The following is a 16,789-nucleotide window of genomic DNA, read 5'->3' as shown; positions in this document are numbered from 1 at the left end:
CAATAGCATGAATTCTAGTGTCAAAACACTAAGAAATAGCTCATCGTATAGAAAACGGGTGCTAACGTACAACATATTAATACAGATCACACTGAAATCTACAGTCATTTAAACTTTCTTTTTCATAATCGCCTATCCATGTTTAAAAAATTGCAACTAAAAGAATTATTTATAAATTTTATGTAGCGTAATATCTCCACTATTCAACAGATTTGTCAACATAATTGTGGTTTTATGTCACGTGGTGATGCACCAGTTAGCTTGATCAACACCGCGTTTTCATCTCCGATGTATAAACCAATGAGAAGTGTAGAACCCCAAGAACACTTTTGGAGAAGACTGTATTTTAAATTGGAGTACAGAAAATTTGAATTTTAAGATGCAAGATCAGTCAATGGTGATAACGCTTGCGATATTGAAGACAGGCCATGGAACTGTTAAGGCGTACAAGTGTGAAACAACCGACCCGCTATGTACACAAATTCTGCCCAGACTCATGGCGATGCACGAGCTACCAGACACAGCGCGGAACAGACCGTTCCTGTATCTGCAATGATAGTACAGGTGAGTGAGTGTACGCTTAATTATCACAATTTAATATATAAATTATGTACTGCATAAAACCAGTCTGATGTACGGTTAATTACTTTCGGTCACAGAGGAGGTATTTAAACGAGCCAGGGTCTCGGCAAAAAACGAAATGATGCAACACGTAGGCGTCTGACCCTTCCGTCTTTACCCAGTAACGACATATTCCGTGTGATTTTTATCTATAAACTGTTTTAGATTTTTATTTTAATTACGTGTGTTAATATTATGTATTTAAATATTTATATAATGTAGTTCAGAAACTTTGATACTTACAGTTACAATTTAAGAAATTCAAACAGAAAATGTGGTTGTGAGCAAAGGGGAGGAATACAATATCAGAAGATTAGAAGTGGCTGATTTGTGGAAGGAGTGGCATAGAACTACAGGGTATAAAGGTGATATAATCGCATTAAATGAATAGAGAAAATGGAGAACGAGGGCGAGGGTTTAAGATACGAAATAAATCCTTTCCCGTTGAATTTTAACGTGCCTCTTCGTAAAACAGTGGTTCGTGAACTACCTATGTTGATTTATTGTCTGATTTTACGCAGCGCTTTGCGTGCCATCACCTCAAACACATCACTGATTCTCAGGGACATATCCCAAGTGTCTTAAGTTGAGGGGAGGAGATCCTTAGAGTAGCACCGGAAGAAGCAGGGGATTATTTTCTTTCGTATGTATCTGGCAATCCTCACCTGAGGAAGGAAACAGTTCCGGTTTCAGAAATGTATTCTTTTCAAAATATTTAGACGATGGATTTGTAACATAACATTATCATAAACCTATGGAATTAATAGGCACGTCACTGTAAATTCGTTGAAAACGCGATTTAAAAAGTCCTCCTTTCCCTGAACGTACATAATCTTAAAACTTTGCATACCGTGTAGTGTATTAGAATATCAAATAAGTAACAAACAGCTATTAACACTATAAAAAAGACAGTATTGCCATACGCGTTTCAACCTCAAGACGTCATCATCAGTGGCATCTGGGAAATCAATTCATTTAACCAAATGGTTCAAACTGAATTTAGAAATAAATAAGGTGTTTCACAAAAGTTATTTCAAACGATACTGCACTGGTTAAATTAATTGATTTCCCAGATGCCACTGATGATGACCTCTTGAGGTTGAAACGCGTATGGCAATACTGTCTTTTTTATAGTGTTAATAGTTGTTTGTTACTTATTTGATATTTAACGTACATAGTTTTAATCTCACAAACTCCTTGTCATCTCACAAAATAATTGTGGGTCAAAGATAATTCAAAGCTTTACATTTGCAAGAACTAGCCGTTGTGTTACTTCTGTTACAGCCAAACTTGCTGGCCTTGCTGGTGGTCTGCCTGCAAGGCGGACTCGCAATATTCCTTGCGCCCGTCTACGCTGCAGGCAGCAACAGGGCTACAAGGTTAGTAAATTCAAACAACTTAAAACTGAATAATCCGGTGGAAACTGGCACATCTTGAAGCTAACCACCCATTTCCATCTGGTGCCATACAATGGATCTCTCTGTTCCTGTAATACACTTTAATCAATTTGTGTTTTCATATAAAACTTGTCAGTTGGTGGTCATCTCAGCTTCACACTTTTTGGTCCCGTACCAGCAATAGTACTACATGGCGGCCCCCCATAAGACCTCACACATTGTTTCTAACTTAACCTGCTGTTCAAAACTGTCTTACAGAACTAACCACGTCTGTTTCAGTCCTGGCAAGTCACATGTCAGTGACGTCACAACGGACCGCAGCCATATTGAATCTTCTGACGAGAGAATTCAAACTACAGCTGTCACTCCAACAAACAGTGAGTAATGCACACTACTTGGATTATTTAACAACTACGTTTTCACTGCAGAGGTTACATTGTTGAATAAGATGAGAAGGTGTTTATGAATAGTGAGCACCCCAAAAACTGGGAAGGATGCAGTCGTAGCGTACTACTTCAAGGAATCTTCTGGAGAGTCTCAGAAACTGAGGAAAAACGCGCAAGAATTAACGGTAATTCGACTGAGATTGCAACAAGGACCTACCGACAAAGAGGCTACTTCACCAGCCAATCTGGTTGGTTCTCGATTATTCAGTAACGACGGACACATTGCTTCGTTAATTGTTGTGGGAGCTTAATAATTTAACGTGAATAACTTACTTGAAGAAAACATTTTGTGCAGAACTATCTAACCACCCGCAGGCCTAAAATTGTTACTTAATTGGGTGGGCGCTTGCTTGTTATTTTAATCCTTTTGTCTCCGATCTTTCGTTCATTGTGTATGCTTAATAATTACTAGGGGACCATAAGATAGGCGGTAAGGCTCAAAATGACATGTGTTATGTTCGTCAGGAAGCAGAAAATGCACAAAATAATCTATTTTATATTTGCAAGCGTGGCGATATCACCCCAGCCTATCAAATTATAAATGCCACTGATATTCTTATAAAAATTCTATCGAGTATTTCAATTTCTAGTGGTAAATGATAAAATGGAGGAATACGTGAAATAAATACGGCTCTAAATCAAACGTAAGAGGTAATTAGGGCCTAAGACCCCAAGTGAGATGGAATAATTCAAACAATCTTACTACTGTGTCGTGATAATGATGTATGTTTTTCAGATTTGCAGAGTGATGACCGAAACACTTCCAGATTCGAAAACAGAATTGGTTATCTAGAAAACACGAAAAACAGATTCTCACCGTCAACTAGTCATCATCAACTGAGTGATGACTTCTATAGTCACTCGATAAAACAGCCACACATTACATCAAGTGGATACAGAAGGCCAGAAATCTACGATCTGTCATCACCAGAAGCCTCAAACACAGGACCGCCCAGTTACCATTTTTCACAACAAAACCATCCAAACAGATCGCATGAATTTTTACAGCAAAGTTCATTTTATAAACAAACCGCATTTGATCGGGCGAAACATGAAGAATCACATCAATTCGCTTCGCGGATATATCCATACAAACTTGGCCCAGAAAAGGTAAAGCCACCACGTATTATGTACTCCCAACCACAAGAAATTCCCGGGGGGAATCCACCGCAAGATATGTCCCCTTACAGTCATGAATTATCCCAGGGGAAACCATCCCCAGATGAGATAGCACCTCCAAGTAAGAACACGCACGAATATATGCACGCAGACCATTATCATGAACCCCAGGACCACAGCCCCCTCGACTACCACGATAGTTCCTATGATTCGTACGAGTACTTTCACCACATAGAAGAAACCACAACAACCACAACCACCACAACACCCCCACCACCACCACCAAAGAAGGACCCAGTGGTGGGCCACTATCGCATTGGCCGCAAGCTGTTCTATATCCCACTCTATGCCGGAATTGTGTTTGTCGCCTATGTGTTGCTGCTGATAATCAAGTCAATAAAGAAACACAAGCGTGTTCCTTACATCTTCCTGACAAACCCTCCGGAAAGAAAACTGCGTGACATCACTGATCGCGTCATCAGGGCTTTGGAAACAGCGCGACAACGTTACACGATGTAAGTTCTAGTTTATTTTAAATTAATAAAGAAATATTCACCCGTGTGTTCTGTGCATTAGTTCCAGCGATACCGAATCCTTCTACATGAATGTAGTGAAACATAACCACAGAATTCCCATTCATCGCAATGTTCGACATTTCGAACACAGAAAAACCAATGTTTCATACAAACTATATATGCCTGCTTATTAGGTCTGAAAATCCATACCAAATTTTACATTCCAAGCCCGAAAGGTCAATCAGTTGAACCCAATTCTATCACGCGAGAAGCTGGATACAGATTTTGAACCTTTCGTTATCTGTCATTTAGTCTTATTACCGCTCAGCAACATCATTTATACATTTATCACCGTATTCTTAAATTGTTATGCATATTTGAACTGAAGAGGAACGAAGAAAGAGAATGATAGACAAAATTGAATTATCATGGCCTACACATCTTCCTTTGTTCTTACCCAAATATTATAATGGTTACTGGTGATTAAATCAAGAGTATTAATTCGCCTGTATGGCAAATCACAGAAAACGTCTCAGATTTTGCGTGGTGTTAGGTTTAAGAAGCTGAATTTCCCTTGACTTTAATGGCTTGGCTTTTTCCGTTTAGTAACTCATGCTTAATAAAAGTTTTATCGTTTATGTGCGACACTATTTTAAATTCTAAATCACTTTAACATAAGATAATTTTTTTGATGGTGCAATCTCAAATGAACAAGTTATATAGCGTCAACTGGGGAGGAAAATTGTGAAAGATGAATCTGAAAAGACGTAGTAGGCAAGCCGTACTGTCCCAGTATTTGGCTGAAGGGAATGAGAACATTCGGTCAGAAGAGACAGTTTCGGGGCTGAAATTCGAAACTCGAAACGGAGACGGGCACCACATCGAGCGCTACGACACAGTTTTCAGTAACTTCACTGTAAGTTGACATGTGCCTAAGACAACTCGGAGAAACATGGAGCCTTAATCTTGATGGTCGGCAAAAATTTCGATACATACAAGAAGTCTTGGCAACTCAGAAGGCCAAAATCCACATTTCCTATGTCGTGAAAATTCTGAATACAAAGAATATAACAAGAATATAAGTTAAATATTTTAAATAACAAAGCTCGAGTCACAAGATCAACTAAACTGTGTGAACAATCGTCGTTAAACTATAATATCCTATCATCTCTCTGCGTAACGTTTACAATGTCGACAAGTTAAAATAATCATATGGTTGGGTGATTACGGATTTAGCTGTGCGCGGGATGTGAATAGCTTCGTACACCCATTGGATAGATAGGTGATTGATTACATGGACCACACTCACTAAGACATGGCGGCAAAACCTCTCCGTACCGGAAACTAAAGCCGGACTGTCCAGCCCATAACATGTTACTTTACTGAACGAGCTACTACATCTGAACTTCTCCTTAATGTGTACTGTATACAAATGCAAGTTATTTATCAAGTTTGATTACCACAAATAAACATACACCTTTACGGTAATCTCAGGAGTAAACACACGTGTCTCTCACTGTTACTTGTTTTGTATTCTGCCAAGTGTGAATGACAGGTCCCGCTACGCACAGACTCACGTCTGCACAGATGTCACGTCACAACTTTGCGGGCACTTGGGGAAGCAGCAACTTTTGACATGGCGATGAAGGTACGTAAATGCAACTTCAGAGTTTAACCTAATACTTGTCAACTGTGAAAAATCAGTCAATAATTTCCATGCATTTCTACCACCATAAATTTCCAAAATCTGATAGTTATGACACACAAGTTTCATCCCACCTGTCTAGGTCCAATGCTTCATAAGACATTGCTAACAAAATGAAGGCAACGCAGATTCCGAACGATAACCATGCATATTTATATGCAAGAAAAGCATACTTAACAAAATGTCCATGTTATTCGAATACAGCCCAGGAGAGGGTTCGGTGGTTAATTCTGTGATGAACCTTAGGGTTCCGTAACCCATCTAGTTAGTTAGTTATTCGAATACACATGTCTAGATAAAATTTCAGTCGTACTTTTAATGTGTAGTGTCGCTTCAATCTGGGACGTGAAAATCAGTCCTTTAGTTAAATAATATGAAGTAGAAATTTGCTCAAGCTCGCGCACGCGCACACACATACGACAGACATGTTGAAACGACAAGTAATTTTTTCCCTATGAAACAAAGAAATTATGTGGATTATGTGTCGTTACCCACCAGACAAGGCGCAACATCCCGCAAGACAACCATTTTTATAATATCGTCCAAAAATCTGGCGCTGTGAAGAAAAGAGCTAAGAAATATATCAGGTGTAATTATTTAAGTAAATGTTCAAAATGTAATTCGCTGTACTTGCTTTCGTCACAGGTACTAATTGTGCTGCTGGCGAGTCACTGCGTCCCAGCGGCCGAAATTGCATCTCTGATGGCCCCCAACTACGCCAAAGTGTTTCGAACGGGAAGTATCACCAGTACCAAGTGAGTTATACATGAACCGCTGACGAATTTCAAATAAATCTCGTGTGTGAAGTTTACTAAAAGATACAAAGGCATTTTATTTTGGTCCGTATCAGTACCGAGTTTTTAGGGGAAAAACCTCAAATTTCTAAAACAAAATACTCATATAAAATGTTTCACGCTGTAAATTATAATGTGCAATCATGAAATATTAGCCGGTCATACACCTTTAAGAATCATGAAACAATCTGAAGCCAATTCCTGTTGAATGTAAAACACATTTATTGTCGAAATCGAAAATTAAGATAACAGCTTACAATGTGAAAAATAATACAGACAAATTGAAAATATATTTACAAATGTTATGTGTAGTGTTCCCATTTAAAATTAAAACATGGCGATGATAATTATGCCTTTCAATAACCATTCTGTGGTAGTTTATTCTAGCAGAAATTGTGAACATAAAACATCATTAGTTTCTTCAATCAAATCTTTTAATTGCGATTCTGCCACATTCTTTACGAACAGGAAATCATATAAAGGCACAAGGTCTTTTTTGAACTTCGTGTACTATTTTAATGTTGTGAAAAAGTACAACAACACTTTCCTGGTTTGTCTGTTTCAGAACTGACACAGAAAACGGTGATAAAGAGCACGATCATCGTCAAGTACCGCACTCAGTTTTAACAACAGAGGCCAGCGACTTCTACAACGTATACTACCCTGTGATGGAAGCCCAGACTGTCACGGACAGCAACGGTAAAGCCTCTAGAAATACTGGCCACATGTATTGTTCCTTTAACTATTTGTAATTCTTTACGAGCTACTGAGATTATAATACCTCAGCATATAGTTCAACGGCTGTCTGTAAACTATCTTGTGATGCTTCAAGAAGGAACTTATTTTATATGTATTCGTCAGCTGAGTAATCACGTTTCACATTGTTTGGCTACTTTCAGACACCCAGACTGTACTTCAGCCACCTTCTGCGGTAAATCCATTAATCGGTTCCGGGTCTTCAGTCAACGTCCTGCGACTCAATCCTTTAGCGTCTTTCATAAATGCGTTCTTCAGGCAACCAATGTATGCAACCAAAAACAGCGAGGAGAAAACAGAGTCATCTCTGGTCGAACAATCAGCTTCTGACGATCCGTCGAGCCAGCCTGACACAACAAAACTTCCCTCTGCTTTAAACCAGCCTGTGTATTCATATGAACCGAGTTCTTATGATGCTGGATCTCAACGTCTTTATTCCAGTGGTCAGACCGAAGAATATCCGAATGAAGAATACGTAGACCCGAAGGAGGAAAAGCAAAATGTGTATTATGTAAATTCACAACAATATCCTCTGCCAGTTAATAAAATTTTCCCTCCTCTGAAAGATTTTTACCAATCTACATCAGAAGATCCCTACGAGCTAAAAGATTCGTTCCAATCTTCAAGATCTGAAAATTTCTACGAGCTAGGTCAATCATATCAACCTGTAACAGCAGCAGATTTCCATGAACTGGGGGAATATTACAATCATTCTATAGTAGAAATTTCCCAAACACCGAGAGAACCTCACCAACATACAACAATAGAAAATCCCTACAAGTTATTCAAAGAACGCTACCAGATTTTCCCATCAGAAGACGAAGATGATAAACAAGGAGGTTCAAAATTGAATGATCCCTACAGTTACGACTCATTTAAAAGTAAAATACCGCCAAACGAGGGCAGCGGTCCCTACATTCAAAAGGCTGCATCGTCCTCACATAAACACCAACATGCAACCGGCCGAGAGAAGAACCCGTACACGTATTTCTACGTGGGACGCAAACTGTGGTACGTGCCGCTCTTTTTCAGCGTCTACTTCATGTTTTATGTACTTGCTCTGGTTGTAAAATCAATCTCTAGGCACAAAATTGTTTTTCCTGTAACTCAATGGAGTAAAAACAAAAAGAGGGACTTGAACGCTGGACAAGAGCGACTTGGTAACATTACACATCAAATTACGACTGCTTTAGAAACTACAGAACGTTTATATATGTAAATTATTTTGAATATTGAATCGTTTGTAATAAACTTTAAAATATTGTTCCTTATTTAAGGAGTGTTTTAAGAAGTGCTTAATCCGAACGCATATCTATATAATTAAGGAGATTTTACTGACCATTTGAAGCCTAACGAGAGAGAGAGAGAGATGTTGTGCGGAGTCGTAAACTACACTACATTTAACTGGAAGGGGATAATTTACGACTATAACGGTTCACAGGCAGTACCCGTTCGTCCTTTTGGTAACGGTATACTGAGGAGAAGGTAACGGTATGTTTAAGATATGGTAACGCGTTCGGAAGTGGAGAAAGTAGAGATAAGAGGTGGAGGAAGGAGGGAAGTTGAGCAGTACCATACTATATTTGAACACAAATTCGAATTCTGATATTAAACTTGGAAGTACAGCATTTGGTGAAATTCTGTTAACATTAACGTCCCACCCCTCGAAGGTTTATATCAAAATATATTGTGTATGAATACAATATGACACTGTTGAACTTGTACCAAGCTAATCTTAATAATTGGAATTCAGTCCATACCGCAAAGAAAACACAAGGTATCAATGTGACCAGAATCCAGGCTTACAACCATATGGAGCAGGTCAGCGCAGACGTAGTGTGCGACTCGCATTTAGGACGCGTCCTGTTCGATTTCCCCAAGCGTTAAACAGGCCACGACATTATGTAAGCTGTACGTTAATTCAGATTTGTAAATACGTCTGAATAAGTAAACAGCGATCATAGCATGTCTGCATAAGTATGGTAAAATTCAAATAGCACAAAGCATGTCAACCTCTCCGAAGCTAAAATTTTTTTAACCGTGTTATTAAAAGTACTGTATTCAGTACTTACAAATACAGTTAATTAAATTGATCTTACTCTCCGCTGACAGTACCCGAACATTTATTGTCGCTAAATAACAAAGCCAATTACTGGACACGAGTTAAGCAAGTTCCAACCCGCTCGAGAAGACACATTTTAATATTAACCTGCATTTTCGATGTTCGTCTTATTGGGCGTTGTCCAAAAGTCATCACCAAGAAGTGTACGCATGTTCTGTTTCCTCTTAATCGAGATATATTACAAAAAAATTCCTCGTTAAGTAACGTTCTCTATTCTACGCACAGGTCCGCATATTTTATAAAAACCCATACAAAACAGCGCTGGTGACAGCTCCTGGCTGTTGTTAGTGTCCACATAATTGAATTAACAGTTATCAGCCTGTGTGTCCATGACGGGCTGGGGAGGGGGGTCACCTGGCAACCCGCTATGCACAATAGCCCAGATCTGTCACCTGGAACAGTAGTGAAGTGTCCTTACGACAAACAACAGAACTCGCCGTTAGCCAGCCATGTGTCGAAAGGTAAGATCACATCATGGGATAAGGATAATGAATGGCTGAGTGTAATGTTTGACACAAATAAGAGAAAGTTATTTTACTTTAAAGAAAGTGACAATGTTTTACTTTAAAATCTGTTCCGCTGTTCCATAGCTTAAGGGGTTAGACATCGATTTTAATCGCGGAGGCCCAGGTTCAATGTCGATAGTAAATATGAGATTCAGCTTGTGCAAAATGGAACTGGAGTACCTTTTGTGTCACTATTTCAATTTTATTCTGCCAGTCATCATTCTACACTTCTACCACATCGGCTGCGTGTCTTGCGTTTGCCGACTAAACATCGTTAGCAAAATAAGATAGACGTCCTTACACCAAAAAATTGCAACTGGGTGTGTACGCTAAATGAACTAAAGGTCGAGAACAGTATGCGCTTTCTCCAGTGACGGCTCGTGCCATATTTTGCGTTCTTTGCGCAATATGCCCAAAAATAACGCATAGAGGGCTGGCCATGTCCGCCTGAACACATTATTCAACTCCAAAACCTCTGGACGGATTTGGATTAAATTTATTACAATTTATTAGAATCAGTAGTACCAACATGGAGGACGGACAAATTTGTGACGTAAAATCTACACTAGCGCTACTTACAATAGGGTCATGTAATAATATACGGTTGTAGATTGTCGAAAGACGGTCATTCTTCGCACAACGTTAAAACAATAACACGGCGGATGCTTGAAAAAACTGGTACCCTATGCGAAAGAAACTTGGAAATAAGAACGGGAGGAACTTTCACATCTTTCAAGGAATATTATTTTTGCTGAAACTCTACAATCTCAATTTATTTTAAAATAAATTGTCACACAAGATTAGTCAAAGCTGGCCTTTAATTATATGTATGTACATGAATGAGGATTTATGGTACCCTTCTAAAGCATCTCTGGTACCCCAAGGGATACCGGTACCATAGTTTGAGAACCGCTGTCCTGTTTCATGATTTTGCAAATGTCCACAGGTTCTGGCTGTGCTATTGGCCAGCCATGTCTTTCTGATACGTCCGGCCAGTCAGCTTTCGGTCACAGGCAGCAATGTGGACATGAACCACTCTTGCACTAACTCCAGGTACAGACGCTTATCTTATGATTGTTCTAAATTGTGCATCAAAGTGGGGGTAATATTAATGGTAATGGTATGACTTGTGGTTCAAGATATGCTCGATTGAATCTCACACAGCGTATGTACTTCACGTCTACGATAAGAACGTTTCTTTCAGAAATCTAACGCAAAGGCCATTCCTATGGCGTCAGATAATATTGCATTAAACGTTGAATTTGAATGACGTGGGAGTTCCGGTGGTCTGAATTTACGTTGAGAGGGTGAGAGAAAATTCGAAAATCACGTAGTAACTGTTTGAATGTAGGAAGAGGAATCTCCCAGAAACGAAATAGGAGTGTTTACAACATAAACTCCATATTCTATATAGTAATAAATGTGTTAAAACATTTTAACATCAGACGCATAAATGTGAGGCATTCTCAGTAACTGTGAAAAGCCAACAGGCAGCTACAACATTACGGCTTAATACTGCTAAGTATATTACTCCAATCAGAATGCATTGTTTCAAAACGAGTTCTTTGTGATTCTCCACTTGTCATTGGACGTGATAATTAAACGATTTACATTCATAATAACGGCATACGAGTATAATCAACAGTAAAGATAGTACACTATACGGATCAGTGATATGTGGTGGCAGCATTCAGTTTATATAACATTTTGAAGTCTACCTAAACTTTATAAAAATGATGTGAAGGAGCTGTTCGCATTGGACATACAAAAACATTGCTGCGTTTATTTAGAATACTCAAAACACAAATCTTAATATTAAAACCAAAAGATGACATCTTGTTATTTCTTACTTTCTTTATATTGATCATGAAAACATCTGGTAGCCATGTTCAGTTTTATACATTTCCACAAGAACGTTTTAACACAGATACGTGTACAAGGAGCTTCAATCACTGGACGTGTAAAAACATTTAATTCTAATTCTTTACACGACGAGCCGTTTCTGAGGAATATAATATTATTTTATCTGAGTTTTATGTAAAGTATACATTATTTTCGACAATTTCAGACCGAGAACAAACACGTTTGGCAAATTCTAATGCTGTAAACTAGTACGGTATCAAATTTATTCGAAATTAAATGTCTGGATGATGCATGCAAACTGACAGAAGTAAACTTCTCATGTTTATTGGAGCAACCTGACAGCATTGTGCATGTGTTGCAGGGCCAAGCTATGCGCCAAGAGCAGTCACACTACGTCCTCTGCTGCTGACACTGTCACTGGAAGTGAAGGTAAATGGTATCAGAATCCAGAGATTTACAAAAACATAGCCCTAAGTATATCTTTATTCCAGATCTAGAAGAGGTTGAATGCGAGTATGTTGATCGATACTTGAGAAGTGAACTACTTATTGAGGTTTGAATTTCTTACGGCAGTGAAGAAGTCGATTCGGATATTCTGGGTGGTAATTTTGGTAACCATGTACTTTTTATGCTGGGTATCAAAATGCAGGGTCCGGCACAAAAGACAGCTATTATCATTTTGAATTAGGTTGTTTCATTCTGAAAGTTTAAAAAAAAAGACAAAATTGCATATAACAGAATTTTTAAAAAATAATTTTGTTATATAACTTATAAGTTTTGAAAAAATAATGCAGTAAATGCCCCCCCCCCCCCTACGCAGTAAAGAACTTTTGGGTTAGCGCTCAGTCCATGTAGAAATTGTGGTGGACGAAGTGGCACAAGAACAAGTTTTTCTTCTGTCAGCATCATCCCACCGATGCTCCACATTCACTCATTTATCGTTTGGGGGATGAACAATGGGTCCGTTTAGCGGCATCAGTTCCATAAAAACACGAAATCCTTTCCTCGCTACTCACAATCCACGTCCCTCTTACGCGTTTTTAGCAAGGAGCTTAAGAAAATGTGAAAATAAAAAAAATATTCTATTTGCAGGAAATCGTGGACAGGGCAGGAGTTTTATGGGATCTGCGAAGAGACCGGTATACCCAGACGGAAGAAGAATCTACAGGCCTTCAGCTGTCCATCGCCCATCTTACGCCCAGCAGATCCGACGGTATCCAGCGTACAGAGCACAAGATAGGTTCCAACCAAGTGAGGTGGGCTACAGACCGAAGAGGCCAAGTTCACAACCCGAACCACAACCACCAAGTTCTGCTTCGTCATTTATGCAAGGCACAGGAAGCAAACCGAGTCAACCCTTGGTCGCAGACCAACCTGACAAACCACAAACTAATTCTCCAGCAGATTCCTATATGCCTATGTCAAATTCTGAGCCCTCTGACGGGTCTGACATATCCCCTCCCGGGATGTACGTGGGAGAAGTGCAAGAAACATCGCCCAAAGTACCGGCCATGGACCAGACAGCTCCCCCTAGTGAATCGTCTGAAGATTCGTACTTCCCTTCCCCACCAAAATATCCCCATCACCACGGTGATTTACATGACTATGTATATGTCGATTACGATCCTACTTTACACGAACACAAACCACACGAACACCATCATATGTATTATGACAATTCTTACTATCATGCACCTCAATTAAACAACACATACCAACTTCCACCAGAAAATAACACTTACCAGCCCATGCAAAGTATGGAAGAAAACAGGAATAAAAAGCCGTACACATATTACTACATAGGTCGAAAACTGTGGTACATCCCTCTATATTTCAGCGTATACTTCATCGTTTATATAACTTCACTACTCGTGAAATCCATTGCAAGACATAAGATCAGATTCCCCGCCAGTTACTGGGCGGGGGGCTATGCAAGAGCTCTAGGCAACGAGCTCAACAAGAAACGACTTGAAATGATCACAGGATATATCACAAAAGCTCTGGAAAAATTTGGAAAGCGTTACGAATGAGCACTGTAATTTCGTGGCTGGAGTATTAACTTCATGACCTCTAACACCACAGCACACAATAAAAGACACTCTTCAAATTCCCGGGCGGAATCAAACCCCCTGATCCCAGATTTTGAAAGCTTCGGACTCGCGGCCATTGGGGAACACATTCTTGACTCTACAAACGGAAAATAACTAGTGACTGCGAACGTAAGAAGCCATCAGTCTTTAAATATTGGTCTCCAGTCCTCTGCAAACCGCGGAACCAACATCAGGAAGCAGCATCAGACAAAAGAAGTTTAATCTTTAAAGCACAAGGCTCATCTAAATAATATTTAATAATTCAGTCCGTATCTCAAAGAAAACATAAGCCGTCTCCATTACAATTATCTAATGTTAATGCTGTTTATGTAAATAATGGCATTTTATTCTTAGAATTGTATGAATCGTTGAATGTTAATGTACGTGGTGTACATAGGCACCACTAGATTTTAAATAGTCAAATTAAATGCAGAACTTGGCGTCTTACAATAACCACAGACAATCATCGAAAAATTGTCTGTTAACATTCACTAGAACAACAATTACATAATAAAACTTTGTTTAAAACATTTTAATATCACATTTATTTCTGTTCCTAAAGGAATGTTGAAAAGTGTATTATGTCTCCTAAAGGTTTCGTTGATTCAATGCGAAAGTCGTTCTAACGTGGCGACAAACGAGGCCGTGGAGTCCCGAGTAATGGCGGAATAACCATAACATCTGGTGCGAAGACAATGCCACTACGAAAATTGAGTTTACGTTATACTTTCGTTTCAGGTTCTTGTTCCAAGCGTTGTACATAATTCTCGAAGCTGACTTAAAGCCAGCTAATCAATAACCTAATTAGTCGCACGACAAAACTGAACAGTTGAAATATTGATGCCCAAACTAGTTGTATAACTGATTATGTTTTATATTTAAACATCAACACCTGATAACGAGATTCGTTATTAGGCGAGTTTCGAGAAAGATATCTTAAGCCATTCAACATATCCGTCCATGTGTCATCAAGTAACAGCTACCAAACTGTGGGACTAATTTTGATTCAACTCGGTACGGTAGGTCTACGCAGAATATCGACAACTTATTTGTATTTTCTCTGGTTTGCTTATTTTAAGGGCACTTTATCTGAGGCCTACTTGAAGGTTAGCACGTATATTTCGAGCATGTTAAACATTTTTATCTTTCCTATTTAAATGTCACGTGTAGGCTAATCTTTTGAGTGTTCCGACCGATTGTGATGAAACTAGATACCCTATGCAGAATTTGTCATTTGAGCGTCACCATGTGTTTTAATGAAGTTATTGCATTTGAACGTCCGCATAACATAAGATCTTTAAGGCAATATCCTACGTAAGCGATCAGAAGCTAACTGCATAAGCTGCACGGGCGGTCGGACGAAGCGAGGGAATCGTTTGTTTTGTCCTGCGTGGGAGAACGCGTTCAATATAACGTGATCTGCTGTGACGGCAGGACGACGTTGATCCTTTATTTGCGTTGAGTGCTTGTATATTAAGTACGACAGGTTCTAAGAAACGCATTCAGCCCCCTGTATTCGACAATCCCTTCTAAAGTGTCTTAATATGATTATCCACACAAATAAATGCCAAAAATACAGCCTAACTGTACGGCCGATACAAATAATGAATCAGAATAGAATATGGCCAACGAAAGTAAACACAGTAATTTAAAATTAAGCAATGACCGCTTCATTCTATAGCTTTTTCCAGTTCATTATTCACTAATCACCCATATTTAGACGCTGAGTCTGTGCTACTGACATCGCCATTAAGTAACAAAGAACAAGAAACCCAACAAACTCTTACGAAATTCTGTCCGTATGTTACATATGTAGCACTCAACAAGTAAGTGCCTTGTGATAGCAATGTAATGGCAACTCATGCCATAAAATGAAACAATAAAGAATTGTTTATCATGCAGTCCGTCTTACAAGACAAAATTAGTAATTAAACATCAACTTAATAACGAACAAGATTCAAGACATTCTTCCTTGGGTTATTTTATCTTATTTACATTTAATTATTTATTTATATATTTGGAGGATTTGTGGTTTTCGCCACCTATCGGCCTCATTCATAACACACAAACGGGCAATAAAATTCCCTACAGCAACACGAGTTCGCCTAGTATGTATGCAACAAGAAAGTCATTGCAATGAATGTAATTAAGAAATAAGAAAGTAAATTCTAACATGTTTGCAGTTATGAAAAGCACACATACTTGGCAATATGAGCCGGGATAGCTCAGTCAGTATAGTGACTAGCTGCGGGCTGGACGGCCGGGGTTCGATCCCCGACGGGGGCAGAGGATTTTTCCTCTAGCCTCTGTGTCCAGACCGGCTCTGGGGCCCACCCAGCCTCCTCTACAATGGGTACCGGGGTCCTATCCCGGGGGTAAAGCCGGCCGAGGCGTGATGCTGACCACTCACCCCCATCTAGTGCCGGGGTCAAGGAAGAGAGGAGCTATACCTCCACTCACCCCAAACGCCTACATGGCGTATAATGGGACAAACTTTACTTTACACATACTTGGAAATAGACTAATTCTCTCCTGCATTACTGTTTATTCAGCTGTTTCACGGTGCCGGAGGACACGTGTCATCTAATATTAAATTGTAGGTTGAATGAGTAGAAGAGAGCAAGCCTCAACAGACAAATCCAGATCACTTTCTCACCATTCACTTGTAAAGCATGACAACCCGTGAATCGGTTGCGACACACACTGGCCGCTGGTTTGTCGGTGGGTTACTTGAGAGCGCTATATCAACTGCAGTCGTTTCCGGTAAGGCTGATTTTTGGCCCCGGGTGACAAGGCGGGCGGTATGATTTGCAACCACTAACTGTTAAGTCAGAACTGTGACTCGTCCATTAACC

At 39.4% G+C, this 16,789-nt stretch overlaps 3 protein-coding genes across 3 annotated transcripts; all 3 read left to right on the top strand.

The window, feature by feature from the left end:
* Positions 1 to 495: 495 nt before the first annotated feature.
* Positions 496 to 4,109, top strand: LOC110841428 (uncharacterized). Its single transcript, XM_022086966.2, has 4 exons — positions 496 to 564; positions 1,906 to 2,000; positions 2,298 to 2,395; positions 3,201 to 4,109. The coding sequence occupies exons 1-4, from the start codon at positions 553 to 555 to the stop codon at positions 4,100 to 4,102; spliced, it is 1,107 nt and encodes a 368-aa protein (XP_021942658.2). The 5' UTR covers positions 496 to 552; the 3' UTR covers positions 4,103 to 4,109.
* Positions 4,110 to 5,648: 1,539 nt separating this feature from the next.
* Positions 5,649 to 8,624, top strand: LOC147873189 (uncharacterized). The gene is made up of 4 exons (XM_087352561.1): positions 5,649 to 5,746; positions 6,449 to 6,558; positions 7,163 to 7,296; positions 7,497 to 8,624. The coding sequence occupies exons 1-4, from the start codon at positions 5,735 to 5,737 to the stop codon at positions 8,570 to 8,572; spliced, it is 1,332 nt and encodes a 443-aa protein (XP_087208687.1). The 5' UTR covers positions 5,649 to 5,734; the 3' UTR covers positions 8,573 to 8,624.
* A 1,257-nt stretch (positions 8,625 to 9,881) lies between these two features.
* Positions 9,882 to 14,429, top strand: LOC110841527 (uncharacterized). The gene is made up of 4 exons (XM_022087170.2): positions 9,882 to 9,936; positions 10,928 to 11,034; positions 12,206 to 12,273; positions 12,937 to 14,429. The coding sequence occupies exons 1-4, from the start codon at positions 9,925 to 9,927 to the stop codon at positions 13,872 to 13,874; spliced, it is 1,125 nt and encodes a 374-aa protein (XP_021942862.2). The 5' UTR covers positions 9,882 to 9,924; the 3' UTR covers positions 13,875 to 14,429.
* Positions 14,430 to 16,789: the final 2,360 nt, after the last annotated feature.

Source organism: Zootermopsis nevadensis, unplaced genomic scaffold (assembly GCF_977971745.1).
Source record: "Zootermopsis nevadensis isolate Lab colony 2312 unplaced genomic scaffold, Znev_1.0 Znev_ptg000021l, whole genome shotgun sequence".
Lineage (NCBI taxonomy): Eukaryota > Metazoa > Arthropoda > Insecta > Blattodea > Termopsidae > Zootermopsis > Zootermopsis nevadensis.
Note: the sequence above shows the minus strand (reverse complement) of the source record. Positions and strands in the feature narration are given on the sequence as shown.

Coding starts and splice junctions, on each gene's coding strand:
- LOC110841527 (XM_022087170.2), top strand. Junction 11,035..12,205: donor CACTCTTGCACTAACTCCAG/GTACAGACGCTT, acceptor CATGTGTTGCAG/GGCCAAGCTATGCGCCAAGA. Junction 12,274..12,936: donor CACTGTCACTGGAAGTGAAG/GTAAATGGTATC, acceptor TTCTATTTGCAG/GAAATCGTGGACAGGGCAGG.
- LOC110841428 (XM_022086966.2), top strand. Junction 2,001..2,297: donor GGCAGCAACAGGGCTACAAG/GTTAGTAAATTC, acceptor CGTCTGTTTCAG/TCCTGGCAAGTCACATGTCA. Junction 2,396..3,200: donor AGCTGTCACTCCAACAAACA/GTGAGTAATGCA, acceptor TATGTTTTTCAG/ATTTGCAGAGTGATGACCGA.
- LOC147873189 (XM_087352561.1), top strand. Junction 6,559..7,162: donor GGAAGTATCACCAGTACCAA/GTGAGTTATACA, acceptor TGTCTGTTTCAG/AACTGACACAGAAAACGGTG. Junction 7,297..7,496: donor GACTGTCACGGACAGCAACG/GTAAAGCCTCTA, acceptor GGCTACTTTCAG/ACACCCAGACTGTACTTCAG.